General features: G+C 49.9%; 12 protein-coding genes across 12 annotated transcripts; 8 read left to right on the forward strand and 4 right to left on the reverse strand.

Moving 5' to 3' along the window:
• Positions 1 to 488: 488 nt before the first annotated feature.
• On the forward strand, positions 489 to 1,625 carry P175DRAFT_0553351 (uncharacterized protein; the record flags this gene model as incomplete). The annotated part of the gene is made up of 1 exon (XM_040900482.1): positions 489 to 1,625. The coding sequence occupies exon 1, from the start codon at positions 864 to 866 to the stop codon at positions 1,623 to 1,625; it is 762 nt and encodes a 253-aa protein (XP_040755455.1). The 5' UTR covers positions 489 to 863.
• A 700-nt stretch (positions 1,626 to 2,325) lies between these two features.
• Positions 2,326 to 3,411, forward strand: P175DRAFT_0497179 (uncharacterized protein). The gene is made up of 2 exons (XM_040896221.1): positions 2,326 to 2,544; positions 2,610 to 3,411. Exons 1-2 carry the CDS (start codon positions 2,427 to 2,429, stop codon positions 3,245 to 3,247), a joined length of 756 nt encoding a protein of 251 aa, XP_040755456.1. The 5' UTR covers positions 2,326 to 2,426; the 3' UTR covers positions 3,248 to 3,411.
• Positions 3,412 to 5,158: 1,747 nt separating this feature from the next.
• P175DRAFT_0489230 (uncharacterized protein) lies at positions 5,159 to 5,944 on the forward strand (the record flags this gene model as incomplete). The annotated part of the gene is made up of 1 exon (XM_040895722.1): positions 5,159 to 5,944. One exon carries the CDS (start codon positions 5,159 to 5,161, stop codon positions 5,942 to 5,944), a length of 786 nt encoding a protein of 261 aa, XP_040755457.1.
• A 1,329-nt stretch (positions 5,945 to 7,273) lies between these two features.
• P175DRAFT_0505792 (uncharacterized protein) lies at positions 7,274 to 8,538 on the forward strand (the record flags this gene model as incomplete). Its single annotated transcript, XM_040898137.1, has 4 exons — positions 7,274 to 7,565; positions 7,636 to 7,887; positions 7,961 to 8,409; positions 8,437 to 8,538. 4 exons carry the CDS (start codon positions 7,274 to 7,276, stop codon positions 8,536 to 8,538), a joined length of 1,095 nt encoding a protein of 364 aa, XP_040755458.1.
• A 395-nt stretch (positions 8,539 to 8,933) lies between these two features.
• On the forward strand, positions 8,934 to 10,372 carry med8 (RNA polymerase II mediator complex subunit MED8). Its single transcript, XM_040892532.1, has 3 exons — positions 8,934 to 9,291; positions 9,373 to 10,108; positions 10,223 to 10,372. Exons 1-2 carry the CDS (start codon positions 9,167 to 9,169, stop codon positions 10,058 to 10,060), a joined length of 813 nt encoding a protein of 270 aa, XP_040755459.1. The 5' UTR covers positions 8,934 to 9,166; the 3' UTR covers positions 10,061 to 10,108; positions 10,223 to 10,372.
• Positions 10,083 to 11,247, reverse strand: P175DRAFT_0497182 (putative monosaccharide-P-dolichol utilization protein). Its single transcript, XM_040896222.1, has 2 exons — positions 10,542 to 11,247; positions 10,083 to 10,484 (listed from the first exon to the last, which is right to left on the reverse strand). The coding sequence occupies exons 1-2, from the start codon at positions 11,166 to 11,168 to the stop codon at positions 10,200 to 10,202; spliced, it is 912 nt and encodes a 303-aa protein (XP_040755460.1). The 5' UTR covers positions 11,169 to 11,247; the 3' UTR covers positions 10,083 to 10,199.
• Positions 11,248 to 11,422: 175 nt separating this feature from the next.
• On the forward strand, positions 11,423 to 12,985 carry cox10 (protoheme IX farnesyltransferase; the record flags this gene model as incomplete). Its single annotated transcript, XM_040898138.1, has 1 exon — positions 11,423 to 12,985. The coding sequence occupies one exon, from the start codon at positions 11,423 to 11,425 to the stop codon at positions 12,983 to 12,985; it is 1,563 nt and encodes a 520-aa protein (XP_040755461.1).
• A 657-nt stretch (positions 12,986 to 13,642) lies between these two features.
• Positions 13,643 to 15,854, reverse strand: P175DRAFT_0429382 (aspartate--tRNA ligase MSD1; the record flags this gene model as incomplete). Its single annotated transcript, XM_040893358.1, has 3 exons — positions 13,643 to 14,764; positions 14,823 to 15,529; positions 15,638 to 15,854. The coding sequence occupies 3 exons, from the start codon at positions 15,852 to 15,854 to the stop codon at positions 13,643 to 13,645; spliced, it is 2,046 nt and encodes a 681-aa protein (XP_040755462.1).
• Positions 15,855 to 16,814: 960 nt separating this feature from the next.
• On the forward strand, positions 16,815 to 19,261 carry P175DRAFT_0449164 (tyrosine--tRNA ligase MSY1). Its single transcript, XM_040894435.1, has 5 exons — positions 16,815 to 17,241; positions 17,324 to 17,477; positions 17,535 to 17,821; positions 17,876 to 18,221; positions 18,274 to 19,261. Exons 1-5 carry the CDS (start codon positions 16,901 to 16,903, stop codon positions 19,009 to 19,011), a joined length of 1,866 nt encoding a protein of 621 aa, XP_040755463.1. The 5' UTR covers positions 16,815 to 16,900; the 3' UTR covers positions 19,012 to 19,261.
• Positions 19,262 to 19,450: 189 nt separating this feature from the next.
• On the forward strand, positions 19,451 to 23,640 carry P175DRAFT_0520052 (mismatch repair ATPase MSH6). The gene is made up of 5 exons (XM_040899137.1): positions 19,451 to 19,903; positions 19,965 to 20,015; positions 20,088 to 20,259; positions 20,311 to 22,712; positions 22,768 to 23,640. The coding sequence occupies exons 1-5, from the start codon at positions 19,574 to 19,576 to the stop codon at positions 23,479 to 23,481; spliced, it is 3,669 nt and encodes a 1,222-aa protein (XP_040755464.1). The 5' UTR covers positions 19,451 to 19,573; the 3' UTR covers positions 23,482 to 23,640.
• A 434-nt stretch (positions 23,641 to 24,074) lies between these two features.
• Positions 24,075 to 24,964, reverse strand: P175DRAFT_0489238 (putative histone h1.3.; the record flags this gene model as incomplete). Its single annotated transcript, XM_040895723.1, has 3 exons — positions 24,075 to 24,263; positions 24,423 to 24,770; positions 24,851 to 24,964. The coding sequence occupies 3 exons, from the start codon at positions 24,962 to 24,964 to the stop codon at positions 24,075 to 24,077; spliced, it is 651 nt and encodes a 216-aa protein (XP_040755465.1).
• A 373-nt stretch (positions 24,965 to 25,337) lies between these two features.
• On the reverse strand, positions 25,338 to 26,570 carry P175DRAFT_0469704 (uncharacterized protein). The gene is made up of 4 exons (XM_040895014.1): positions 26,562 to 26,570; positions 26,252 to 26,492; positions 26,034 to 26,192; positions 25,338 to 25,972 (listed from the first exon to the last, which is right to left on the reverse strand). Exons 2-4 carry the CDS (start codon positions 26,478 to 26,480, stop codon positions 25,554 to 25,556), a joined length of 807 nt encoding a protein of 268 aa, XP_040755466.1. The 5' UTR covers positions 26,481 to 26,492; positions 26,562 to 26,570; the 3' UTR covers positions 25,338 to 25,553.
• Positions 26,571 to 26,789: the final 219 nt, after the last annotated feature.

Here is a 26,789-nt window from a genome sequence, read left to right on the forward strand (position 1 = left end):
ATAGACTCTAGGGTAGGAACTTGAGAGCCTATTAGACTACTTGGATTCGAGGTGCCAAAATACGGTCTGTGTACGCAACCGCCAGGCTTTCCAAAAGCCGGAGCTAAATGCGGGTCGACACAAGACCATCAGGATAGCAATAAGAATAGCAATGTCCGTAACCCGGAAAGTGCAGACGATATAATTAATCCTAATTATAGCGACGTCAAGGAGGGGTTGAGTTGTTAGTTACTGACGTTTCTGCAGGCGATAAAAGGTACGTGACTTGCCCTAATCCCGAAGCTAACTCTGTACAAGGTACTAAGTAGCGGGGGATTCTAAATTTGTCTTCATTCCAGAGTACATAGACTAGTTAATTCCCGAATAGTATCTTATTGCGAGCTTAATATAGAAACAATTTCGCCTACGAGGTCCGGATCCTCCAGACCTAATGCACCTGCCCGTTGTCTGGCGCGTATTCTTCGCCTTTCTGTCGGAGTTCGGACCATCTGGACTAGGGGCTTGGTCAGCCTAATTGGATAGGATAGTTAGAATGGCCTTCTGCACCTTGTTGTTCCATCGTGTAACTAAAAGATGAAACCGACCAAAGGGAGGGAGAGGGGGAGGGTCAATTTTAGAACCTCCCTGTTGGACAAGCGCTAAATGCAAAGCAAATGCAGATATGCAAATGTACCTGGGAGTTGGAGTTGGAGTATTTATTATCCTCTATCCTCTATCCTCGTTCTTGTCTTTGATCTAAGAGCTTGGCTTTTGGAAGAAAGGCTTATTCTTTATGTTGGTTGCTTTACATACACCTATATACGTACACCCATATACGTACATACGTACATACGTATACAGATATATATATAATTTACGCTACCATGGCAAACATCACCTCCCTCCATCAATTCCGCAAACAAAATACCTTCAAATCTCTCCATGAACGATGGGCAGATTCCCCAGACGAATCCTGCAACCAACCCCCATGCCTTCTAGACGACGACGACGACGACGACATCACTCCTCTAACCGGGTCTTCACGCCCCCCATCACATCAACCCCCCAGCTCATTCACCCTCAACCCGCGGCGTCTCTCCGTCCGTCTCAAGTCCCGACCTCATCCTCATCATCATCATCATCATCATCATCATCATCATCATCATCATCATCACCCTGCTGCCCCCCCCACCGACCAAAGTCCTTCGCCGCAGTCTACCAGCGACGCCAGAGCCGGCCGGGCAGAATTCGTCTACAAGCCTATTCACCAGGACTACCCGACTATCGTTGCCAAGAAGGCTGCGTCCCAGACCCGTCCGGCCCCGCGATACCAGTATATTCCTACGGTTCCGGCGCGGGGACGATACCTGGAGGAGTTTACGATGGTGGCGCCGCGATCCCACTGCTCCGGGGATGAGATTTACCAAGGAGATGAGGATGGGGACGAGCATGAACATGAGCGCCATGGTTACCGCGAGCCATGCGGTGGGGAGTGTCGAGATGCGGGCTCGGAGTCTGCCAGTCGACGCATGAGTTTCTTGAGTCCGCGGAGGGATTATAACAGTGCTTCGAGAACGAGACGCAGTCGGGCGGCCAGACGGTTGACCACCGTGATGGTTCCTGATGCAGAGGATATTTATGGATGATTTTTTTCTTCTTCTTTTTTTTTTTTTTTTTTTTCTGGCTTCTTAGAGGAAGCGTTGCTTTACTGGATGGTTTTTGGCACGGCTTTTTGGCATGGGCGTTGGAGGTTTACTTTTGTGGTTCTATAATCATGAATGAATGACTGACTTATATATGATCTATAATGATGGGAATGATACATACAATGATTAAATGATCTTTACTTTCTTTCTCTGGTATGTATTTAAATTATCTCCCATGTACATGGTATGGTATCTCTATCTGATATATCCCCGGATTGCTATGTAGGGCTACTACAAGACAATATCACAGACCAAAGTATCCGCGGTCCAAGCTGTAGAGTCTAGCTTTTCTCATCAGCTATTTTAAGTTCTCATTCTGCAAGAACCGATCCTTCAGCAGAATCTTGTCATCGTTTGACTCGTTATATCGTCCAAGCGCCCGCCAGGATTGAGACTATCTTAGCGCCCAAGCACGCATTGAGCCTCGACAGCCAATGAATCCTGCCGACCAGCCAGCTCTAGCACGCTATGATAGAGATCCAAAGATGGCCTGGGCTATTTTTGGGATCTCTGGGTCGTTTCAGAATTCACTCGGTCCAATCCTCTGGCGGCGCGGGCCATTAAAATAGCCTCAACTCAGAAAGGGTCCGTTCGGGATTTTCCCCCCCCATGTGTTTTCATTCAGAGCGGGGGTGTTATTGCCTATATATCTGCTTCTAGATCTTTTTCTTTACTTGGGTTATCTAAAGATATCTATTTCTTGCTTGTCCCTCCTGTGCTGAGGAGAGGCCGCCAACCAACATGGCGGATTCATATTCCTCCCAGACAGACCAGGGCGACGACGACTCCAACAACAACAGCAACAAAACCACCACGATTATTATCGGAGTTGTTGTAGGAGGGGTCTGTGCTATTTGCAGTATGTCTCTCTAATCGATCAAAAGAGAAAAAGAAAAAGAAAAAAAAAAAAACCTAACAATTCAGTCGCTGCAACCGTCATCTTCATCCTCTACAAAAAGCGCAAATGGGATCGTATCCGCCAATGCGAAGAACGTCTCCTCGACTACCAACTCGCAACAAGCTACTCCAAATCCCGCTCCGTCACGCCAGAAGATCACTGCCTTGATCTGGGGAGGATGCCGCCAGCCCTAGCCCCGGGTCCGGGTCCAGGACTCCTCCAACAACCGCAATACGCACGCGACCCTAGCAACCCATCGAGAAGATCTAGATCGGCCACGCTTGAAGCACCACCACCAGCCTACCAATCGCTTCATCCGCGGTACGATCCATCGCGGTACTCGAATATCTCGCGGACCTCGGCCGCGTTCGACCTGCCAAAGTCCAGCAATGCGAATAACGGGGGGTTGTCGATCTCGATTCCGAGTAGTGAGGGCCCGGGGGGTTTGGCTTGGTATCATCATCAGCAGCAGCAGCAGCAGCAGCGGGAATCGATGCTTTCCACGGCTTATTCGGTAGGAGATTGGCCATTATCGTCGACATTGGACGCGAATACTCGTGCCGATACACGTCGATTATCTACTGCTGCTACTGCTCCCCAGGAAGAAAGACGAGGCCCTCAACGACCGAAACCGGTTTTATCGAGACTCGTTACGAACTTCTAATAGAGAACAGAAAGGAGGCTTTCACTTTGTTTTGGTTTGGTTAGCGTCTATAAATGTCGTTGGCGTTTCTCAGGGTTTCTCAGGTGGGTTTACTCGGTATTTATTCTCGGGATGGATCTGGGGTTGCTTATTATGGATTCGTATGATGGCGTAAGGAAGTAATAATGATAATGCATTATGTTGATGACATTTCTTAAACACATCCAATATATATATATATATATATATATACAGGATCCCGATCCAGATAGAAAAAGTCGGGTAATTACCGTAAGATCTTAAAATAATATCCGAGGAAAAGAGGAGTACTCCGTACAAGAATCACACCCTGCTTCACTAGTCTCTTGAAGGAGTCAAAAAGGACTCTGCATATCTAGGCCTTATTTACCTAGGGAATGCATTAGTCGTACATAATCCTGACAGCAGAGTATGTACTCCGTAAGTACTCCGTACTCCGTAGGCGATTCACTACGCCATGGCGGCCCTAATTCAGCCACTGCCCCTCCTTCGGCAAAACTTGGTAAGCAGAAGCATTTTTTAGTTATTTGGAATCCGAGGGAGTAGGGATTGTACGGAGTACTAGAGGCTGAGTACTTTTCTCAGTCTGTTCTACCTGGACTGGGATTGGAAACCTGGCAAAGTATTTGGAATACTTGCAGATGGTGATTATGTACATGGAGTGGTAAGAATCACTCACTGATACCTAGCTTATTCGCAATTTATTAATTAGATTTAAAACCAGAGAATGGGAAATATTGAGGGACAACATTGGAGGATTTAGACACTTCTTCTCCGAGCCCTAAGTCAGTATCACAGGATGGATCACGGCGCGTAGGGAAATGCGCTGTTTGGCTCGGGCCCAACCGCGATGATCAACCCGCTGCTTATTCTCCAGATTGAACCAACTGCAGCTCAAGTGTTGTTGTCCTCAGTGGCACTTGGGCTTCAGTCCTAGATAGCCTCCCCCCCCTCTCCGTCTGCTTGCTCGCCAGGTTGCATCGCAGGGATAGTTGTCTAGGATTTGAGACCATGGTGGCCTCCTCTCCACGATTGTGATTAGACCTGCTGTCTTCGGAGTAATGGCTTCCAAGCTTCGGCCGGATCGAACTTCCAGGATGGTCATCATGCCCCCTCCTTCAGTGAACTAGGATCGGACACGGGAGCAAAATATCTGCCTTGTCCTGTCCGGTTCAAGTCTCTCTTGCTCCCCTGTCCCTATGCAATGGGATGATCATGTCTTACCGCTCGATGTGGACTCTGTAGTGCAAAACCCGCCGCCGTGCCCAAAAGCGAATCGGTTACGACAATCTAGCCCTGGCCTCCAAGTGGTGTTGTGTTGTTGCTGCTCTGTTCTCCTCCGGTCCTATTTGACGGAGAAAAGGGCAAAAGGGAGTAGAGAACCAAACTGTCGGGTCCTTAATACTGTCTTCGTCCTTCCAGTCATCGATCCCTAGAATGCCCGTCGCTCTGCCTGATCGAGCTCTTTCTCGCGGAGATCTCCCCAGTGATGTACAGTTGCTACTTGACGGATGTGGGCTGTTGTCTCTAAATTATGCCCTGATCGAACTGTATCCCATGCTGTACGTTGGTTTTTCGGCTATCACTTGCTCTTTCGTTTTGACTGCCCCCTCCCTCCCCTCAGAGCCCTCGTTTGGAGTCGGCGCGCGCGTGTGTGTGTGTGTGTGCGCGGGAGGGGTTTGGTGACAGCAGGGACAGTGGAATTGTACATAACTGTTTGATCGGGGTGAAGAAGGTACTGATTGCTTTTCCTCCTTCCCTTGCCTCTATTCCTCCTCTCTGGGCTTTGCTTTAGCCTGCCTTGTCTTTCATTCTGGGGTTAAATCGATTGCGCATTCATGTTGACCGTTCACAGGTCTTCCTTTTGGCTATATGAAGAGTCCCCTCGAGATCATGACCGCTATCATTCACAAGTTGCGGGGGAAACGGAAGCTTTCCTCCGAGCTCGACTCTCGCTGGGGAGATGTGTCTATTTCCTACCCCAATGCAGGCTCCTGGAGTCAGTATGACCGGATCTCCGAGAGAGTCAGTCCCACGTCTGCGCAGTCGTCCGATCACGACGGCCACGCCTATGGACGAAAGCACAGCTCTGGCGACTGCTCTGACCACCACACAGCCCCGAGTCCCGATGGCCCAGAGCAGCCACCCCGGAAGGGATCGGTGGATTCATCACTCACGATACCCACGGGATACTACGATGCGCGAGTTCGCAGCCGGTCAAAGACAGCACCCAGCTCGCCCGAGCCCCCGCCACCGCAGCTCGCGCGACGTCCGAACATTACATTGCCGCAGGCCTGGGAGGAGGAACGCTTCAACGATAGCTCTGCGGACGAAGCCGAGTGCGATTCTGTTTCCGCATTGGGATGTCTGAAAGGGCGAGAAGATGCGCCAGACTTCTCCCGGCCCTCCAAATCCCCTCCACTATCCGTCACCTCGCGAATGCGACGGCTGAGTGGCCATAGCACGGCCACAGACCCAACCTCCTCCTCCATACCAGGTACAGCGAGCTCCAAACGAACCAGTTTCAGTTCATCTGTGCCATCAGCCTCATCCGAGGACCCTCGACTTGCACGACATACTCCACCACACCACGAGAAAAAGACTCCCCGACGGGCAAACCCTGCGCGGCTCACGACACAGCAGGAACTGGTCCCTTCGTACGACGAACTGTATGGATAGTTTACGATGATTGGATCCAGGGACTTTTTTTTCTTTTTCTTTTTTTTTTTTCTTCATTCCTTTGTTTGCTGAGGATATTTACTTTTTTTTTTTTTTCTTTTTGAGCTTTGGATGAATGGACAGAAGAGTCTCCTCCCTTTTGCTCTCCTTTTCCTTTTGACAATGTACTGAGTAAGGATGAAACTACCCTGATGCTTGAAAGACAGGGTCTTGTTTTGTGCTGTCTCTCTTCTTTTATTTGTTACTTTTGAGCCACCAGCGAAAGATACAACTGCATAGTGGCGTTTATACCTGGGTTGGGCGGCGGCATGTTGGTCCTCCATGACCTCTTTTTTGTATAAAAGTACGGATACTTGTGCTGTGGAGTCCGGATATTGAACATAATTGATGCATATAATTATCCCTGCTATATGCCGCTCTCTTGCGCCAATTAATATAGGGATGGTATGGCTAGCCACAACAATACTTCTCTCCCAGCTATCTCCAACTTCAACTTGCCCAACAGGGAAATTCTCGCGGACACCATCACCAACTACGGCGCCTGGGAATCTTCTCCTCCTCCAATAGAAGCATCCAGGTGCCAGACGCACTAAAGAAGCGTCTACGGGCAGCGAATGACAAGCTTCAATCTGTGTGCGACCAGCTGCACTACTCGTCACAATCACAATGCGCTACTCTCCTCCATCACACAGAATCCGCATCCACACTTGTTGCCTTTCCCCCTCCTCTCACTGTGCCGAATAACCAGCAGTTAATTAAGACCATTGGCAGGGGGGACAAAGGAAACATTCTCTCCACTACAACTGCCCCCCATCTGTTCGTCCATGCTTGATCACATCCCATCACTATCCATAGAGAGTCCAGAGCTTGGTGACTGGTCTGGGTTTGGGGATACCGTTTCTTTCTTGCCAGTGATCGCACCACCGGCGGCGTTTATCAATTCCATATTTCAGTCCCCGGGGGAGGAGAGGGGGGGGAAAGTCGAGATGTCCTCCGACCGTTGCTTATTGTGAGAACTCGCCTGCTATTTCTACTCGTGGTTTCTCTCTCCATCTTCCACGATCAGTTATTGCTTTACCTACCACCTACTTATATACTTGGCTGCGTCTTTTACTGCTCTCGTTCTTTCTGCCACCTGTAGAGAAAGCGTTTACGGGGACGACTTCGATGCCCCAACGGCCGATGATCATCATACGCCGTCTGGCTTTCTTATTGTTGCTGCTGTCGTAGAAGCAACCGGGGCGATTGCTGGCTTCCTTCGCTATTCTGTCGTTTCCTTTTGCTTCTCTCTCTCTCTCTCTCTCTTTCTCTTTGCGAGACAGGATCAAGATGGTCTGTGCTTTGGACCAGGGACTGAGATCCTCGTTGAGATGGGCCGCCGTGCTAGTTCTTCTCACTCAGTGTTCTCAGGTTGCTCTGGGACTGCGCACGGCATCAGGTTCGCCATGTGCGTCTCTGTGTAGCCCATCGAATGACACGGCGCCTTCCGAGATTGTATGTGAGGACTACCAGTTTCGTGAAACCGCAGTCGGGCGAAAGTTCCAGTCGTGCATTTCATGCGAATTGAACAGCACGTACGTCGATAGCGCCAGCGATGAATCGGATCTTGAATGGGCTCTGTGTATGTTTCCGTTCCTTCGTTTTCGCCGTGGGATCCGGGACCCAAGTGGACTAACTGTGTGAATGGGCAGACAACCTTCGATACGGATTTTCGTCCTGTGTTTATGGCTACCCCGAGAAAGTCGGAAATGTCTCCAGTCCTTGTCCGGTCGCTTGCAACGACGTGATCACCGCGTTGGAGTATGACCTGACGAACCCTTCAGGTGACAACTTCGACACCTGGTGTGGCACCACGTCCTTTGCGGATAATGCAATCACGAAATGTGAGGCGTGCTATAACCAAACGTATGGTCAGTCGAATAGTCAAGTATATCTGTCGAACTGTGCGTTCTCCTCTTTCCTTATGTGTGTGTGTGTGTGTGTGTGTGTGTGTGTGTGTTGACATTTCAACTCCAGTCCTCGAAGCCCTTCGCTATAACTGCCATTTTAGCACCCCAACGGGGGAAGATTTCCCAATTACCCCGACTCGCATCTTTTCCGAGTCGATGCTCCCTTCTTCCACCGTCAACCTCACCTCCCCTACTGCGAAGGGAGGGTTAGGCTCGGCGAAACTCGCCCTGATCATAGCACTCCCAATCCTAGGCTTTGTGGTTCTGCTCTGCGTTCTCGCGATCTCATGCTTCTTCTTCATCCGCGCACGCCGCAAGAAGATCCGCAAGATGCGACAGCCCGGGCATCTCCATGCAGGCTGGAACCACCCGGGCAGCGGCGCCCCTCAATGGGCCACTGAATACCCAGCGCAGGCGCAGGGTATGTATGGCCCTGCAGTGTATTATCCCGAACCCATGAACGGGGTTGTCTTTGTCGACGCCGACGGCCGGCCGCAGGAGGTGGGATACGCCAAAGTCATGGAGCCGGTGGTTATGTCGCAGTCACCGGAAGAGAAAGCGTCTCAGACGCATCCGACGGATGATGTACCGCCGCCTGCAGAGCAGCAGCACCCGAATAATGGGAAGATGAAGCAGGTTGACTAACAACCGATGTTGTTCTGTAACATCTATACAGATTAGCCTGTTCCATCCCATCCCATCCCATCATACCACACCTGTCTTTGATCTTCAAGTTAGTCGACCTGTCATGACCATACATACATACCCATCCTGTTGCATTGCATTGTATGTGAGTTGTCTGAAGTTAATCGTAGAAAAACCAGCAAACACGGCAAGAAACGAGGAAGAGTAGACATTCAGAATCGAGGCAGGGATGCCTATATATGTATGATATCCGGCGCTGGGTAGTCCGCTAGTTAACTAACTACTGGTAAATACGCGCTGACTCGTTTCAGACCAGACTGAACGACCAATGCGGGGCGATACTACTACTATTAATAGGCGACGACGCAATCCTACAATTCTATTCTATTCTATTCTACTCCGTACCTAGGACCTAGGTAACTATTCTTGAGGTGCTATTTTGGTCACGGACCGGCCTATCAGCGGATACCAGATGGTGAACCGGATACCTACCTAGGTAGGTAGAGTATTCGCCCACTTCTTTTCTTCCAAACACTTGACAACACCACAAAAGAACCAAACCCATCCCACCTAAGAAGAGCAATCGAAACAATCAAACCAGAAAAAAAAAAAAAAAAAGACAGAAAGAATGTCCGCCCTATCCCAAGACCAAATCAAAACCCTCGACCAATCCCGCCACCGACTCGTCCAGCTCACGCGTTCCCTGGGATCTCTAATCACAAGCCTAAACCAAAGCGACCCGTTACCATCGTGGTATCCCCCCCCCATTTTTCTCCTATTATTATTATTATTTAATACTACTAATACTAACACTAATCAACGCCAAAAAAAAAGGACCTCCCTCCAATCCCAAACAAGCATCATATCCAACAACCTCCTCAGCATATCCGAGCACCTCTCCGAGAACCAAGCCACGCTGTGCTCCGTGGTCGCGTACCCGGCGCCCGAGTTCCCGTCGCGCACGCAATCCAGCACCAGCACCAGCACCAGCACCAGCACCAGCACCAGCACCCTGGAGCAACTCCTCCGCACGAAGCTGGACCCGCGCGTCGAGGACTGGGTGTCGCGCGGCCGCCGCGCCGACGCCAGCGAGACCGAGGAGCGCAGGAAGGCGCAGCAGCAGCTGGGTGAGAACGAGTTGGCCGCGTTGTGGCGGTGGGCGCCTGTGGAGGCGAACCACGAGGCGAGGCGGCGGAACTGGGGCGGGGATTTCACTTTGGAGGAGCGCGAGAGGGGCGTGCAGGTTGTTGCGGGGGAGTTGGGGCTGCGGAGGGGGTTGGAGGATGATGAGAGTAGTGACGAGGAGGAGGAGGAAGAGGACGAGGACGAGGACGAGGACGGGGACGAGGACGGGGAGATGGAGGTTGTTGGGGTGAGGAAGAGTGCGAGTGGGAGTGGGTTGGAATATGATATTGCGGCTGCGACGGCGGGTTCGCTGCATGAGAGGATGGTTGCGCCCTTGGTGCCCTTGGAGGAGATTCTACGGTATATGACTACGGGTGTGCCGCCGGGGCAGCGCTGATGTTATTACTTATACATTGGATGTCTCAGTGGTACAGATGCGACCAAGGTAATGTATTCACTTATAATCAATTAAACTGTGACATAGTAATGGAAGAAAAGAAGAAGAAGAAGAAGAAGAAACCCGTATTTCAACTAGTCTAACCGCGTCGTCGGGTGGTAGGAGTCCTTCCAGACGGCTTAGGCGACGCCCCCGAGCTGCGAGCAACCGGAGTTGCCTCAGGCGCCGAAACAGCGTACTTGAACTTGGGCGTCTGAACCGCTTTCTTGGGCTGCGATGGGCTATTCCAGTAGTACAGCATCTGCGCCGCAAGGACCAGGTTCAGAGTAAATCCCGCAAGGAATCCGTACAGGATGAGCTTGTCGTCGACTTCCTGGAGGGTCGTGAATATGCGAGTCAGGGAGCCTGCGAGATAGTTGAACACCTATCGCGATTTAGTTAGCATTTGACTCTCCCTCCACTGATCGGTGGTTGCATATACCGCAAAAGCACTTAACTGCCCAGTACCTCCTACTTGCCAAATAGTGAGAATCTGAGGCACCTTGCTAGCGACACCCAAAGCTCCTGCGCCGGCCTGGAGGTACGCCATGGATTGTGCATCAATAAGAGTAGTATCGACCAACAACGCATACACACTGGCTGCCACAACTGCCAGGAAGGCAGCCGCAGCTGCAGACTTGCCGGCATACGTCAAGACCAACACTCCAACCAACACATCCTGCGCCGCAATGAAAGCAGATTCACCGTAAGTGCTGAACGGAAACTGGTTCCGGACACCGTAGGAAAGGGTAATGAGCAGACTGGCGGTTTCGAGGGCGTACGACACGAAGGACACCCCGGCCGAGGATCCGGAACGGATGAGCTTGAGAATCTGGGGCACCTTCACAATCCCGCTAGCGCCGACAATCGCAATACCCAGAGCCTTGGAAATTGCGAGAGATGTGCAAGCCGAGTCCTGGGCAAGATCCAAGTTCAGCAGGAGTGTGTTGTGGCAGCTTGATCCGATGAGAGAGATAATAGCATCGTGGACAGGCTGTGGCACCGACGAAACGATGGGACGGAGGAAAGGTTGGAGGGGATCGACGATGGTCTTCTGAATTGCGTCCATGGTGGTAATTCTCGGGGACAGACGAGATATCTAAACCAGAGGGAAAGGGGAAAAGAAAGATGATGATGGTGTTCAATAGTTGGTTAGAGCGTGCTTTCCATTCCGCTGCGAAAAGTTCCTGCGCTTTTGGTCTCTACCGCGTTGCCGACCGTTTTCTCCCGAAGCTTTTCTCCGTTGCTTCAATATCTCCAGATCTCCAAATCACTCCACATTTCATTCAACTCTCCCCTCTCTCAACATATCGGCTTTTCGCCATGATCCTCCTCCGCTCGTCTCTGCGGAGGGTAGGGTCACCTGGCGATCCCCCTCTTCTGTGCTCCCAATGTCTCCGCCGCAATCCTCCTTCCCCCGCCGGTACCAACAGGTTCCTCTCGACCACCGCGCGATTACAGTCCGCAATTGCAAACCGACCGTCGCCCTCAAAAGCTCTCAACAAGTCATATTTCTCCTCAAATAAAAAACTAGGCTTCCAGAATGGCCTGTTTACCTCATTTTCCCCGGTCAATGCCTCGCATCAGCTGGACTCCAGCTCCCCGTCCCGAGCCCCCACAGAGACCGATACGAGCTCAGCAAACGCCGCAGAAGCTACTTCAGAATTGCCTCATCGTCGACGGAAGCGTTTAAAGGATGAAGCAGCTCAGAGTAATGCGGCAGAACCAGTCATTCCACCGGATGCCTCGGCGCAGTTGTCTACCTTCTCATCAACCCTTCCGAAGACCTCCATCCGCCGCAAGTTGGCGGCCTTCCTCGCTCTCACCAAACCTCGTCTCTCGTTTCTCATCCTGCTCACAACGACATCCGCATACGGCATGTATCCCATTTCGTCTCTTCTGGCGCTCGATCCTGCAATGACCCCTCTTCCCACGCTCTCGACTTCCACTCTCACATTCTTCTACCTAACAACGGGCACATTCCTCTCCTGCTGCAGCGCGAATACCTTGAACATGTTCTTTGAGCCCAAGTACGATGCTCTGATGTCGCGAACCCGGAACAGGCCTTTAGTTCGGGGGCTCGTTTCTCCGCATGGTGCCGTGATCTTCGCCATTATCACGGCCGGCTTAGGTCTGGGACTGTTGTACTTCGGAACCAACCCCACCGTGGCCGGGCTGTCGGCAGCGAACATTGCCCTCTATGCGTTTGTTTATACGCCCATGAAGCGCATACATGTGGTTAACACCTGGGTCGGTGCTCTGGTGGGTGGTATTCCTCCCCTAATGGGCTGGGTTGCTGCTGCAGGACAAACGGCGACGACCGGGCACGACACATGGCGGGATATGCTTTTGAGTGAGGATAGCATCGGCGGATGGCTCCTGGCTGCAATCCTATTCGCTTGGCAGTTTCCTCACTTCAATGCTTTGTCTCACACCATCCGCGAGGAGTACAAGGCAGCCGGATACAAGATGATGTGCTGGACCAACCCCGCTCGTAACGCACGCGTCGCTCTGCGCTACTCGGTGCTTATGTTCCCAATTTCTATTGGCCTTTGGTGGGTTGGAGTCGTTGGCAATGGTTTCCTCGTGGGCAGCACCTTCGCAAATGGCTGGCTCGTCAAAGAGGCCTACCGATTCTGGCAGCACCAAGGCGCCAATGGAAGTGCCCGCGGCCTATTCTGGGCCAGTATTTGGCAACTGCCCATCCTCCTAGTCGGCGGCCTGGTTACCAAGAAAGGCCTTTGGGATGGCGTTTGGAGGAACGCTTTTGGTCAGCCGGATGAGGACGAAGACGAGGATTATGTATACTACGACGATGAGGAGGCAACAGCTGGAGAGACCGTAAGCCAGAATTCTACACCTCAATCCAACCCTGTTCCGTCTTAGGCGTTCAGCTTGTGAGTCCGGGAATGTTCTATTCCGAGCCCTCCAACACTGCTCCTACTCCTGGAAGAGGAGTAGCACAGGAGGAAGAGGCCTCTGATTAAAAAAAAAAAAAAAAAAAAAAAAAAACATCATCTTTCTTCTCACCCATGTATTAAATTTTTTTTTTGGCCTGGGGGCGTTTGTATAGGTGGGTATATCAATGCATTTTCTTTTCTTCAATCCTGACTATATACATACATGTAAATAATAGTATGTCCTTCAGTATCATCTGGAGATCATGGACGGAGCGCTTGAGATTTTAACCATGGCGATGGAATTTATTTTGATTTTATTTTTAATTTCCAGCAATTCACACCCATCTCTGTGTCGGTAAGCCAGCCAACTTCCATGACAAGCAAATTAAACAATGCTAAGCAAGTCCACTAAATACCTAGTCTCTCTCTCTCTCTATACCTAACTAATTCTTCTTCTTGATATTGTATCTCTTATTATCATTGTTTATTGCTTGTTCGGTCTACCGGCACGGGGGATACATTATCTATCTAACCTCAGGGACATAGAAAGAGGAGTTCAATAGGGGTTCATGAGAGATGACTACTGTACATGTATAGTATAGGTATTGTTTTATACAAGGTTCGTGAAGAGGAGGGCTACTAGCTACTCCTCAGTCAAACGGAGATGATATGTTTCCAGTGCTTCCTGGGTTATTAAGCCCGGAGCTTTCACCATGGGATCTTCTCCGAGTTTGCCTGTTTTCGGGAAGGCAATGACGTCCCGGACAGACTCCTTTCCAAGCATCATGGCAACTAAACGATCAAATCCCAAAGCTAGGCCTGCATGCGGCGGGCATCCCGCACGAAGGGCCTCCAGGAGATGCGAAAATTCGGACAGTCGCTCTGCCGGCATCTGGAGAACGTCTCGGAGAATAAACTCCTGCACGGCGGCATCATGGATACGCCGACTACCGCCACCAAGCTCCACGCCGTTCACTACCAAGTCGTAGTGATCTGCGACAACTTGGGTGGGGTTCGTGAGAAGTAGATCTACGTCTGCGGCTGTCTTTGGTGCGGTGAAGGGATGGTGGGTAGAACTGATCCCAGCTGCACCGCCTTGGCCCGGCTCCGATTCGGTGGTGGGGGAAAAGAGAGGGAAGTCGACAACCCAGAGGAAGTCGAATCCGGTTGGCGCAGGCCTGAGTCCAGACTCGACAGCGGCGGAGTGAAGAGCCCGACGGAGGTCGCCTATTGGCGTGGATCCACCAGCGAAAGGCCCTGATTTACGGGCTTGAATTACGATCAAATCACCATGATCGGGTTTCAGCAGATCCTCCACGTACTCTGCAGCTTGGAAGCCAAATGGCTGCAGTCCAGACAACGGCTTTTTTGCATCGTAGACGAAGATTCCAGGCCCACCGTCTGGGTTATTGTTAAAGGGTGCCCCGGCTGGAGAATCAAGAAACTCGGAGATGAATCGCAAGGTGACATCTGGGTCATTCTCACTGGCTTCCAGTTTGAAAATCTCTACAATTGGGTCCGTTAGAGGAGAGATTTTGTTTACGAGGTCAACTGGGAGGAGATTCTCAATTTGATGTATCTCCATTCCGAATCTGGTATCCGGCTTGTCTGACCCATAGCGACTCATGGCATCCTGGTAGGATAGTTTTCGGAATGGCTCCTTTGGAGCATGGGTATCCATTAGAGTTGACCAGAGCCGGCCGATAATGCCTTCAACTACTCGCCTGACATCCTCGCCTGTAGCAAAGGACATTTCTAGATCAAGCTATGGTGATGGTCAGATGAAAGTTGAAGTAAAAAAAGGGAACACATGGGCAGCCTACTTGGGTAAACTCTGGCTGTCGATCTGCACGAAGATCCTCGTCGCGGAAGCAACGTGCAAACTGATAGTAGCGGGGGATTCCGCTGGCCATGAGTATCTGCTTATACTGCTGTGGGCTTTGAGGAAGTGCGTAGGCTAACCCGCGCTTCCGAGTTGGCACTAGAAATTCTCGAGCACCTTCCGGCGTAGACTTGAACAGCAGAGGGGTTTCAATTTCCAGAAACGGGGGCTGGTTTTGTTCAAGCTCTTCCTTGCAGACATTTCGAACCCGGGCTCGGAATTGGAGAGCATCACGCAGCTCACTGCTCGTTCGGAGCTGTAAATGCCTATGTTTAGGGGGGTGTACCATGTCCGGGGCCATCCATATGTCTGACGGAAAGTCATTGAGAAGGTGGATATCATCCAGGGAGATCTCCCAGGGGTCGCGCTTCTGCATCTCTGGATTCTTTGCCTTTTTAGCTTGAACTGTCCCCTTTATCACCACAGGACTATTCGGCCTGAGACCCCTAAGCTTCTCAAATGATTCATTGTGGGACATGGAGACGATCTGTATGCTATGTTTCATGGTCGGATCCTGCAAGCGGACGAAGGATAGCTTTTTGGAAATATCATTCCGAGGCCCGAGATAACCGTGGAGAATCACATCTTGTCCAGGGCTGGCTTTAGAGAGAAAGGTTTCAAAGTCATAGGTGGCAGGGGGGAATGCAACTGTCGCATTTGCTGATTAGCAGGCGCTCATATCCGAGAACAACGGAGAGTTCTATCTATGAATTATGGCCGCAATGCAGATAAAATCGGAATTCAATGGCAACATACCCGATTCCTTGTACTGTTCCAGGGTCTTCAAAAGGGCTGAGGAGCTTTGCGCTTCCTCACGAAAACAGGAGGCCGCATGAAAGGCTCTCCGGCAAGAGACGGTGGGAACATGCGATCTCGGCGTCGGCGTCACTCGTTTATTACGAACATAGTTGAAAATCTCAATATAACTCCTGCGCAGGCGGAAATTGTTCTGCGCCACCTGGGCCAGAAGCATTTTGACGGTGAACTATTGCCCGAAACAAAGGAATGGACACAAGATTCACTAAAACGCAGGTTCAATGAAGTCCTCGAGGTTGAGTTGAAGAACAAGAATCCCGAACAACAAATGGCAGAATTATTCCGCCTACCCAAAATGTACTAGTCCGCCCTAGCCCACTCCACGATAAATTTAAAGCCGCCAAAATCTTCCGCGCTTTTCTTTTCTTCTTCATCCTTCCAAGTTTTGTATAAGTGAGTCCTACTGTTCCGCACCGAGCTCAAGCTGCAAGCTTTTATAACGATCAATTGCTAACATTTGCCCAGATGATGAAAGCCTAGTGTGTTCTATTTGATATCTATCTCTCCTCCTGGAGCCTGGCGGCTCTCCTTTCGGGGCTTAAGGGCTGCTTGGTTCCGGATGGAGGGAGGGTGATAACGGCGTTCGGCACACCAACCTTGTTACTTGACGGACGCGATGAAGGCATCTCTGATCCAACACATTACTTGGCGGTGTTCTACTAGCCTCGCTTCGGTTCTACCTGACCCTTGAATTGTATCCCTACCCTGGTGGTAGGCGGTATGGTGTACGTGATAGGGCTCACTGAACAGAGATGGATGGCAGCTTATACGATATGAATTATCCGGTTACTAGTATTTATTAGAAAATGGAATGTACCGATCGATTCTGAGCTTATTCTTAACCTCAACACCCTCCCCATGGGTATTCTTGATGGAGGAGAACAGTAATCTTGACCTTTGGTCTATGTAATAGCTACGCTCTCAACTCTACCATGTCGCTCTCTCGTAATAGCCTCAATTATTTACAATCGTCGATAGCATGTAAGTAAAAGGAACCTTGGAAAGTGGTGAAATTACCCAAATCAGGAAATAACCTCCGCATCAAAGATTCTCCGTCGGGAAAGCAGCTGGTCGGCTTCTTATCGTCGATATTAAAATCATTGCATGCCACTGGATTCTTTCTGCACCCGCATTCTTTTTTTTTTTTCAGATAAAGATTGCGTGCTGCTTCGCAATTGATCAATCCATTTGAGCTTCGGTCCAATGCGGCCACGTTCAGTACCCTTGCCTCATACGGCACAGGTTCGCTCCCCGGCGGCCTTTTCGCGACTACCGCGACCATTATGCGGAGCTCGCAACTATGCGCGGATGACGGAGGCTTTGACGACAAACTTAAGTCATCCCAACGGCTATCGACCTGCGCTGAAATCCTTCGCATCTGCAATCGAGCAGGGGCAGAAAAGATGGGTAACCCAACAGTACCTGCGCCGGATGGAGAACGCAAAAAAAGAGTGGTCGGAGTTCGCAGAGGAAATCAAAGCAGGGCGGAAGAAGAACTTTGCACAGCACCTTGAAGAGAGAGGCCTCCTGCACGATGTAGTTGGGTATGTGGCGTAACCCAGGTTGTGTTCCATGTTGGGGAAAAGGAATACCGCTCACTGACCATGGTTTTTTTGCAATCTCTAGGGAACGAGAGTTATTACATCGTCTCTTTACGGAGAAGCGGGTTGGGCTTTACGCAGGTATTGATCCGACAGCGCCTTCCTTACACGTTGGTCATATGTTGCCATTCATGGTACTCGCCTGGGCGTATGTTTGGGGGTTGCCTGTCACTTTTCTAGTCCGTATTCCCACCCAAAAAATCTATTACAGCGGCCGATTGACTGACTCAATACAGCTCGGAGGTGCTACATCACGCGTCGGTGACCCAACCGGGCGTTTAAAAGGGAGAGAGCAGGTCCATTCCTCGGTTAGAAAAGCCAACATGGCCAGCATGCATATGCAGTTGAAGAAGCTGGGAGCGAGCATCGAAAAATATGGCGCCAGGCATGGCCATAACAAAACCATGATCTGGAAACGGGCATTGAAAAACAATAACGAATGGTGGAACAAGCTGCCATTCCTTGAAGTTCTTCGAGATCTAGGAGCATACATGCGCCTTGGCCCTATGTTGGGAAGAGACACGTAAGTCATCATCTCCACTAGGTCTCGCGGAAAGTGCATGCTAATTGGCTCCAGCGTCAAAAACCGATTGGCAAAAGGCGACGGTATGTCTTTTGCGGAGTTTTCCTACCCTCTCATGCAAGCATGGGATTGGTGGGTATTGTTCCGAAAAGGTGTTCAAGTACAGGTAGGAGGAAGTGATCAGTACGGAAACATTCTGTTTGGAATGGATGCCGTGAAGGCAATCAGCAAAAATACTGCAATAGAACAGGATCAGAATCCCCTGGAAGATGACTTGGACAAGCCTATTGGTCTCACTACACCACTACTAACCGCTCCATCCGGGGAGAAGTTCGGAAAATCCGCTGGTAACGCTGTCTGGCTTGACAAGGACATGACATCCACATTTGAACTGTACCAGGTTAGCCTCATCAAGTCCTAGGAAAAGCGATCGACCCATTAACCACGAGCAGTTTTTTGTCCGAACACCCGATGAGGTTGTTGAAAGTTATCTAAAGATGTTTACGTTCATGCCTCTGCCTGAAATTTCCAAAATTATGGAAGAACAGAACAAAGACCCATCCAAGCGGGTGGCTCAGCATACTCTTGCTTCCGAGTTCGTTGAGCTTATACACGGTAAGGAAGAGGCCGATGCAGTCGCTATGCAACACCGTCAGCTTTTCCGGTCACGATCTTCTACTGCTGAACCGACTCCTATGCCCCGAACTCCTGGTTCTACCCCTGGCAGCCCACAATCTCCAACATCTGCTTTCACCAATCCACAGTCTGGGAATGTGTATGCGCCCCAGACCAACTTTGCAAACATGCCGTCTGCCCAAGTCACGCTACCCCGATCATTGGTCTATAACCAGACGTTCAATAAGGTGCTCTGGTCCGCTGGTCTTGTATCCTCCAAGAGCGAAGGTCATCGAATCATCTCAAACCAGGGTGCCTACGTAGGAAGCCGCCCAGGAGACAGTGGATCAATGTCAGACCAGTTAGCCTTCACGCCTATCAAAACCTGGACAGCCGAGAAGACCCAGGAGTATATTCTCGATGGTGATCTTATGTTCCTGAAGTTAGGCAAGTGGAAATTCAAGATCGTCAAAATTATCAGTGATGAGGAATTCCAAGACCTCGGCCTCACTGTCCCCGGATGGGAACCGGAAAGCTCCAGCACAGAGGCAGACAATGACAAGACCCCTGCATAGGTAATGACCCCTATGCGTTGATAGCACCCATACCTTACTCTCCCCTTTGTACCACTACTACTGCTATAGATTTGTAAATATATACTACTGTACTTTTACGAATTCACTCTAAGCCTCTACCAAGGCTGCCGACTTTTTTACCTTGTTGGACTGGACGCACTATTACGATATATTCGGCAAAAGCATAGATCTCTCTGGCTTCTATCAAGAAGAAGGAATAATGAATTGTATAAGAATACAGTGAAATCCCTATCCAAAACGCACCAGTTCACAGTAGAAAATAACCCAAGGTGGCTGTGACCGATCCTCCTTGATGACGGCGGCCAAAAAAAAAAAAAAAAAACCACTAAACGCGTCGACGCGTGACGCCGTTCTTGCGGAATCGATCAGTTCAATTGCATCTGCTTTCTTCCCCAGTGTTGCTCCCGCACATCCCCCCCTTTCTGCTCTTTTCCATTTCATTACTATATTGATATTTTTTCAATTGACTATTTCTCTTCCACGGCATAATATAAATATAAAAATTCAAGTTGTTGATACCGCAATACAGCATCCGTACAGCATGGCCAGAGGACCGCCCGCCTCCTCCTCTCCCACCACGGCGACACCTCCGTTGAAACGGTCGACCTCGAGCACACAGAATATGAAAAACCAAAAATCGATCTTGGGATTCTTCCAAAAGTCTTCTCCGTCGTCGACTCCAGCGATCCGAAATGCAGAACCCGCATCTTCCCCGGCTCAGAGGGCCTCCGCGAGTCGTGGTTCTGCCGCGGTCAAGCGCGAAGAGAAGAACGGGAAAAAGAAGGCTCCCCCGAAATTCGCACAGGATTTAACACCAGTACCAAGCAGTGATTTAGTCCTTCCTGAGGATGAGGAGGAAGATGAGAAGCAGGTACATTTTGGTTGATGATTCTAGCGCGATCTTGTCTAATTGGTTGATTGTTTGGTTATAGATGAGCCCTGCGGACAATCTCAAGAAGAAAACCGCTTCGCCATCGCGTCGAGTAAGTTCACTCATAAGTATCTCATAATCGCGATATCTTTCGCAGCATTAGAGACTGACATATTTGGGGTAGGCTGCGAAGAAAGTTAACTACATGGAGTCCGGCTCCGAAGGCGAAGATGACGATGAGGAGATCTTCCGTCCATCGCGAAAGGACAGCAGGCTTTCAAAACGTAGGAAAGTCTCACCTGAAAGTGATGATGAATTTGAACAAGGTGGACAGGACGGTGGCTACTCCGACGATGGTGAGCGGCCAAAAGCCCTAAGTCCGCTTCGCAACATCTAACCTCTCCTAGAAATGGACGATTTCGTTGTGCCCGATGAATCAGATGAAGAGGCGAAGCCAACTAAGAAACGCAAGAGACCCTCTACCCAACCGAGGACTAGCAAGTCTTCGTCTATGCCGCCACCGCCAGAGGGAGGTGAAGATGTCGATCTAGATATTCCGGATGGCTCATCTGGCGGCTCTGCTGCCATGAAGTGGACATATGATCCAGAAAACTCAGAACCTCGTCAGCCTCGAGCTAGCCCAGCCACACCGAAAACCCCGTCGGGGAAGACCAAACAGAAAGCTCATACCACTGAGCCTGAAGAACGCTATGCTTGGCTTGCGAATATCCGTGACATAGATGGCCATCCTCCTGGCCACCCAGACTATGACCCTCGTACAATTTACATCCCTCCTCTGGCCTGGTCCAAGTTCTCTCCCTTTGAGAAGCAGTACTGGGAAATTAAGCAGAAGTTTTGGGATACAGTTGTGTTTTTTAAGAAGGGAAAGTTCTACGAGCTCTATGAGAATGATGCTACAATTGGACACCAGTTGTTTGACCTGAAGCTTACTGACCGTGTTAATATGCGCATGGTTGGAGTCCCCGAGATGAGTCTGGACCAATGGGCAAACCAATTTGTCGCAAAGGGATTCAAGATTGCTCGAGTGGATCAGGCGGAATCGGCCCTCGGGAAAGAAATGCGTGAGAGAGATGGCGGGAAGAAGACCGGGGGAAAGGAAGACAAGATCATTAGACGAGAACTGGCATGTGTCCTCACAGCCGGTACGCTCGTTGAAGGCTCTATGCTTCAGGATGATATGTCCACTTTCTGTGTTGCCATTAAAGAGGCGATTATCGAGGATCGCCCAGCGTTTGGCTTGGCCTTTGTTGATACTGCAACGGGTCAATTCTTTGTCTCCGAGTTCGTGGACGATGTAGATATGACCAAGTTCGAAACCTTCGTTGCTCAAACGCGGCCACAAGAACTGCTTCTCGAGAAATCAACCATCTCACAGAAGGCTTTGCGTATCCTGAAAAATAACACCGGCCCAACAACGATCTGGAACTATCTCAAGCCAGGCAAGGAATTCTGGGAGGCCGACATCACTGTGAAAGAACTTGATGTCAGTGAGTACTTTTTGTCAGATGATGGTGGTGATAACCTGGACGCATGGCCCAAAGTTCTCCGGGAAGCTCGCGACAAGGAGTTGCTGATGTCCGCATTTGGAGCTCTGGTCCAATACCTTAGGCTCTTGAAGATTGAGCGCGATCTGATTACCATTGGCAACTTTTCTTGGTACGATCCAATCAAGAAGGCTACCAGTCTGGTCCTGGATGGCCAAACTCTTATAAACCTGGAGATCTTTGCCAACTCCTTTGACGGTGGCTCTGACGGGACTCTGTTCCAGCTTCTGAATCGCTGCATCACTCCGTTCGGTAAGAGGATGTTCAAGCAGTGGGTGTGTCATCCGTTGATGGATGCGAAGAAAATCAATGCCCGGTTGGATGCTGTCGATGCTCTGAATGCAGACCCAACTGTTCGCGATCAATTCTCATCCCAGCTCACCAAGATGCCTGATCTTGAACGTTTAATTTCCCGGATCCACGCTGCCAATTGCAAAGCGCAGGATTTCCTACGTGTGCTAGAGGGCTTTGAGCAGATCGAGTACACTATGAGTCTCCTGAAGGATAGCGGCTCGGGCGAGGGAGTTATTGGACAGCTGATTAGTTCAATGCCTGACATGACAGGATTGCTGGAGTACTGGAAAACTGCCTTTGACCACTCCAAGGCAAGGGACAGTGGAGTCTTGGTGCCCAAACTAGGAGTAGAGGAAGATTTTGACAGCTCCCAAGAGGTAATCGAGCAGCTTCACCAAGGCCTCGAAGATCTTTTAAAACGTGTCCGACGTGAGTTGGGATCCTCAGCCATTTGCTATAAAGACAATGGCAAAGAAATCTACCAACTTGAAGTCCCGATCAAAGTGAAGAACGTCCCCAAAGCCTGGGACCAAATGTCAGCGACCAAGCAAGTCAAACGATACTACTTCCCTGAACTGCGAACTCTTATTCGACAGCTACAAGAGGCACAGGAGACCCACGCTCAGATCGTTAAGGAAGTGGCCCGGCGATTTTATGCGCGATTCGATGAAAATTATTCTACGTGGCTCTCGGCTGTCCGGGTCGTGTCACAGCTGGACTGCTTGATAAGTCTAGCGAAGGCCTCATCCACCTTGGGTGAGCCAAGCTGTCGTCCTGTTTTTGTTGATGATGAGCGAAGTGTCCTCCAGTTTGAGGAACTTCGGCATCCTTGTCTTCTCTCTTCTGTTGATGATTTTATCCCTAATGATATTCAATTGGGTGGCAGCGCTCCAAACATTGACCTACTAACGGGCGCGAATGCTGCCGGAAAGTCTACTCTCCTGCGAATGGTTCGTTTCCCTACAATCCTTGTTTCAATTATTCTCTATAACTAACCTGAACCAGACCTGTGTTGCTGTTATCATGGCACAGATCGGCTGCTACCTGCCTTGTAAATCAGCACGACTTACTCCAGTCGACCGTATCATGTCCCGTCTAGGCGCCAACGACAACATTTTCGCAGCTCAATCTACGTTCTTTGTCGAACTTTCCGAGACCAAGAAGATTCTGTCCGAAGCAACCCCCCGTTCGCTTGTTATCCTGGATGAACTAGGTCGTGGAACCAGCTCGTACGATGGAGTTGCCGTAGCTCAGGCGGTCTTACACCATGTGGCTACCCACATCGGGGCCTTGGGTTTCTTTGCCACTCACTACCACTCTCTCGCTGCCGACTTCGAAGGACATCCCGAGATTGCACCCAAGCGCATGAAGATCCATGTTGACGATGAGGAGAGACGAGTCACTTTCCTCTATAAACTCGAGAAGGGCGTCGCAGAAGGTAGCTTCGGCATGCACTGTGCCGCTATGTGCGGCATACCAAACAAGGTCATTGAAAGGGCCGAGGTTGCTGCCAAGCAATGGGAGCACACGAGCCGCCTCAAGGAGAGTCTTGAGCGTCGCAAGGGTGGTGGTCTCATCGGTCTGGGCTGGTGGAGTGATATTGCCTGGGCTCTTCGCGACACGACCCAAGACACCAGTACTGCCCAGGCAGACGCTGAGGTCGTTGAAACTACTGACAGAAGTTTAGAGGTTCTTCGGAGAGCTATTGAGGCACTGTGATTCCGCATGACTTGTCTGTGTTTGTGATTTATTCAAAACTTGTTTGTGGTGAGTAATATATTTAATCCGCATGTCCGCGCCGAGATTGAGTTGTTTTCAGGCCAGGTTTAGGAGTTTCGGGTGTACTTGAAGGTTTTTTTTTTTTTTTTTTTTTTTTTTCCATCTTTCCTCGGTTGCGAGCTCATAGCATCAACTATAGAACTAGAAAAATGATATCTAGACTCTCTTGTTCTTTCTCCCTCGGTTGATATATTGAATGCGACTTTGTGTCATATTATTGCCGAAGATGTACATACAATACACCCCTGCAAAGTGAATGAAGCCATATCATATTTGCAATCCTAGGCTGAAACCCACAGGAATAATCGAGGAGGAGGAAACGGTTCAATAAATAAAAACGTCAAGAAACAACCCCTGCCCATGTTCCTAATCTCGAATCAAACTTCACCTCCGTTTCTCTTCTTCGCCTGGATCCTTCATAATAAATAAAAAAAAAAAAAAAAAAAAAAAAGGCAGTTTGCAAGACCTCCCTAAACTCCCCCCCAGCACAAAAAGACGACGTCGAAGTAAATTTGAAACAGACATCTCTCTAATCAGAGCCCCTCTTCTCCTTTCACGGGCACCTCGTCGGTACTCTCCATAGCCATGAATTCGGCCTCGACGTCAAGTCTCTCTCCCAGAAACGGCTCGTCGTCTCCAGTTCTGACATTCACGAGATGGGGATCTGCGCCGCCACCGCCAATCTTAGCATCGCTCTCGATATCTGCCTCGTCGGACTCGCCCTTGAAGGATACATCGGTGTCACTAGTGAGTATCGCAATGACACTCGTTAGCATGATATGATTCCTGTGTAGTGTAGAAAACGGGAAGAAAAGTAGCGAAAAAAAAAAAAAAAAAAAAGGCATAACCACAAGAACATACTAGATATTCTCTTCCTCTACCTTTGGAGCAACTTCTTTCTTCTTCGGCGACGTCTTGCACTGACGCTTGGGTTTTGGAGTAGAAGGCACAACGCCATCGGGATTTGCATTGTCTGAGTCCGCTGGAGCGGCGGCGGCGGCGGCTGCTGCTGCTGCTGCTTCTCTCTTTCTCTTGACGGGTGACTGCTTGGGAGTCCTGCTCTTTGGTTTCTGGGTCCCGGGAGAAGCGGCAGCGGTGCTTGTGCCTCCACCCTGGCTTTGGGGGTCGCCGTTGATATTGAAGAACTTGCGTCTCGCCTGGTGGTAAGAGCTGCCGGAGGAAGAAGCGTTCTTGTAGGAGCCTTTCACGGCAAGTTTTTCGAAGTCGACCTAGCGCGGCGTTGCTGCTGTTAGCTGGGTTGTCTTTGAAGTAAAGAGTAGAGGGATTGGAAAACAGCGGGTTAACCTACCTTGCCTGAGCTATCTGTGCAAAGCATGCCCAGAAGAATAATTCTGGCTTCACTTAGGCTGAGGCCCAGAAGGCTCTCGTTTTGTTTGCCCTTGACTCCGGATGTAGTGGACATGGTGTGGTTTGTTGTGAAGGAGAGAGGGGTTGGAGGATAAATATTGCTTTGGGATGGGGTTGATTGATAGGATCAGTGGGTTTGGAGAGTATGATCACTTGGAGAGGACGAGAGTTGTATTGGAAGAGAGAGAGAGAGAGAGAGAGAGAGAGAGGAGGAGAGGAGTTGAAGAGAGAAGTGAGGTGGATAGGATCACGAATACAAAACAGAGGGAAAGTTGTAAGCCCCTCTATGGATAGTCTGGTGAATTATTCACTGGGGAAACAAAGTCTTGAGACAAATTATATCCAGCGCATAAACAGGAGTTGAGCGTGTTTAATTTGTGTTTCCCATGTGTACCTAGTACTAGAGATTTGCCGTGTTTAATCTCCATGGCGAACACTTGATAGCATTGTTAGACACAGGGATTTTTATTAGAGAGCGTTCTCCATCTCTTTACAAGTACAAAGTGTGAAGGACTGCTACTGTAGCTGGTGACAGCTATATATCCCATCTACACCTGACTCCAAGCCCAGCTAACATCATATCATGAAACAACAGCGTTGCTTTATAGATACAACAGCCGCAAAGGACTTCATATAATGTGATATCAGTTTCTCTTCGTCGGTTGACGGTTTTGTATCTGTTTGTACACATCCCCCCACAGCTCGGGATAGAAAGTCGACGACTCCCTGCCAGGTTTGCTCTTTTCTGAAGTATAGAACTGGCGAAGGGCTTTCCCCCTCCACCAGGGCAACGGAGCTGGGTTTTGGTTGCGAAAACTGACAGGGCGAATCAGGGCCTTGTCAGCCACAAGATCTCCCAACCGTACTTCCGTTTGCCTGGGAATCGTGGTGAACTTCATGGTATTTATATAGAGCGTGGCGGTGGGGGGAAGGTTTTTTGCGTATTGTATGGCTTGCTCTCGGGATCGTCTAGCAAACACGGGGATCGCGAGATGGACAAAATTGACAAAGGGGGCGGAGGTATATGATATGAAGAGCATTGGCAATGCGCCGCCCACGACGACTATAAGCAGGGAAATCAGCAAATAAGATCCAAGTCGATCATAAAGAAGCGGTCACTTTACCCGCGGGCGCTAGATATGAAGGGAAGTCGGAGGACATGAAGGCTGGAGCGACCACCAAGCAAGAAACACCAAAGAGGAAAATGGTCGTTATTCGCAGCATCCCAAGAAAAATGGTTCTCCCGGTTCCGCCATGATATATCAGTATTCTTTCCGGCGGTCCTACAAGCCAATTTAGCACCGGTGCGTGTCACCCACCACATACTAGGGATCCGAGGTACCTCTTCGGATGGTCGTCTTCGAGGGTGCTGGAGAGGAAGGAAAGGAGCTTCGGGGAACATGAGTGTTGCTTTCTTTCAGTTTGAGCGACGAGGGTTCTAGTTTCGATGATCGCGAGGGACTGTGTGTTGTCTTTGGCCGAACGAAGACCAGCGCGCTACAAAGCTCTCTCCGCACAGGTCGGGGAAGCACGGAGCGCAATTGCGGATGAAAGAGGACGGGTACCCTCATTTTGCGAGGTGACTGGAGGAAAGGGAACAATCAGATTGATATTTCCAGTCTGAGAAGGATAGTAGCTGCGGTGCAATTTACCTCTAGAAGTATTCATGAAGCTACAAAAAGCTTGGATGCGATCCGGCTTCAAAAACGTGATCCTCAGTCTTGGCGGCCCCGTTCCTATTTATTACCTGATTGGGATTAGCGGGATATATCGGGTCACGACATCTTGCAAGAATACAGAAGTCAGGAGTTGTTGTCTCTCTCTCACTCTCTCACTGTCTTCTTTCCCCATTCCCCTCATCTATCAGAACTAGTTCCTGT

This window comes from Aspergillus ochraceoroseus (genome assembly GCF_002846915.1).
Source record: "Aspergillus ochraceoroseus IBT 24754 chromosome Unknown P175scaffold_1, whole genome shotgun sequence".
Lineage (NCBI taxonomy): Eukaryota > Fungi > Ascomycota > Eurotiomycetes > Eurotiales > Aspergillaceae > Aspergillus > Aspergillus ochraceoroseus.

Excerpts from the sequence above, each read along its gene's own strand:
- P175DRAFT_0449164 (XM_040894435.1), top strand. The coding sequence starts at position 16,901 with ATGCGGCCACGTTCAGTACCCTTGCCTCATACGGCACAGGTTCGCTCC. Across the intron at positions 17,822-17,875 it reads CCTATGTTGGGAAGAGACAC|CGTCAAAAACCGATTGGCAA; the intron begins GTAAGTCATCAT and ends AATTGGCTCCAG. Across the intron at positions 18,222-18,273 it reads CCACATTTGAACTGTACCAG|TTTTTTGTCCGAACACCCGA; the intron begins GTTAGCCTCATC and ends AACCACGAGCAG.
- P175DRAFT_0469704 (XM_040895014.1), bottom strand. The coding sequence starts at position 26,480 with ATGAGGGTACCCGTCCTCTTTCATCCGCAATTGCGCTCCGTGCTTCCC. Across the intron at positions 26,193-26,251 it reads GAAGACGACCATCCGAAGAG|GACCGCCGGAAAGAATACTG; the intron begins GTACCTCGGATC and ends ATTGGCTTGTAG. Across the intron at positions 25,973-26,033 it reads TTCATATCTAGCGCCCGCGG|TCGTCGTGGGCGGCGCATTG; the intron begins GTAAAGTGACCG and ends CCCTGCTTATAG.
- med8 (XM_040892532.1), top strand. The coding sequence starts at position 9,167 with ATGTCCGCCCTATCCCAAGACCAAATCAAAACCCTCGACCAATCCCGC. Across the intron at positions 9,292-9,372 it reads AGCGACCCGTTACCATCGTG|GACCTCCCTCCAATCCCAAA; the intron begins GTATCCCCCCCC and ends CCAAAAAAAAAG.
- P175DRAFT_0520052 (XM_040899137.1), top strand. The coding sequence starts at position 19,574 with ATGGCCAGAGGACCGCCCGCCTCCTCCTCTCCCACCACGGCGACACCT. Across the intron at positions 20,016-20,087 it reads CCGCTTCGCCATCGCGTCGA|GCTGCGAAGAAAGTTAACTA; the intron begins GTAAGTTCACTC and ends TATTTGGGGTAG. Across the intron at positions 22,713-22,767 it reads AGTCTACTCTCCTGCGAATG|ACCTGTGTTGCTGTTATCAT; the intron begins GTTCGTTTCCCT and ends AACCTGAACCAG.
- P175DRAFT_0497182 (XM_040896222.1), bottom strand. The coding sequence starts at position 11,168 with ATGGACGCAATTCAGAAGACCATCGTCGATCCCCTCCAACCTTTCCTC. Across the intron at positions 10,485-10,541 it reads GGCAGTTAAGTGCTTTTGCG|GTGTTCAACTATCTCGCAGG; the intron begins GTATATGCAACC and ends AAATCGCGATAG.
- P175DRAFT_0497179 (XM_040896221.1), top strand. The coding sequence starts at position 2,427 with ATGGCGGATTCATATTCCTCCCAGACAGACCAGGGCGACGACGACTCC. Across the intron at positions 2,545-2,609 it reads AGGGGTCTGTGCTATTTGCA|TCGCTGCAACCGTCATCTTC; the intron begins GTATGTCTCTCT and ends CTAACAATTCAG.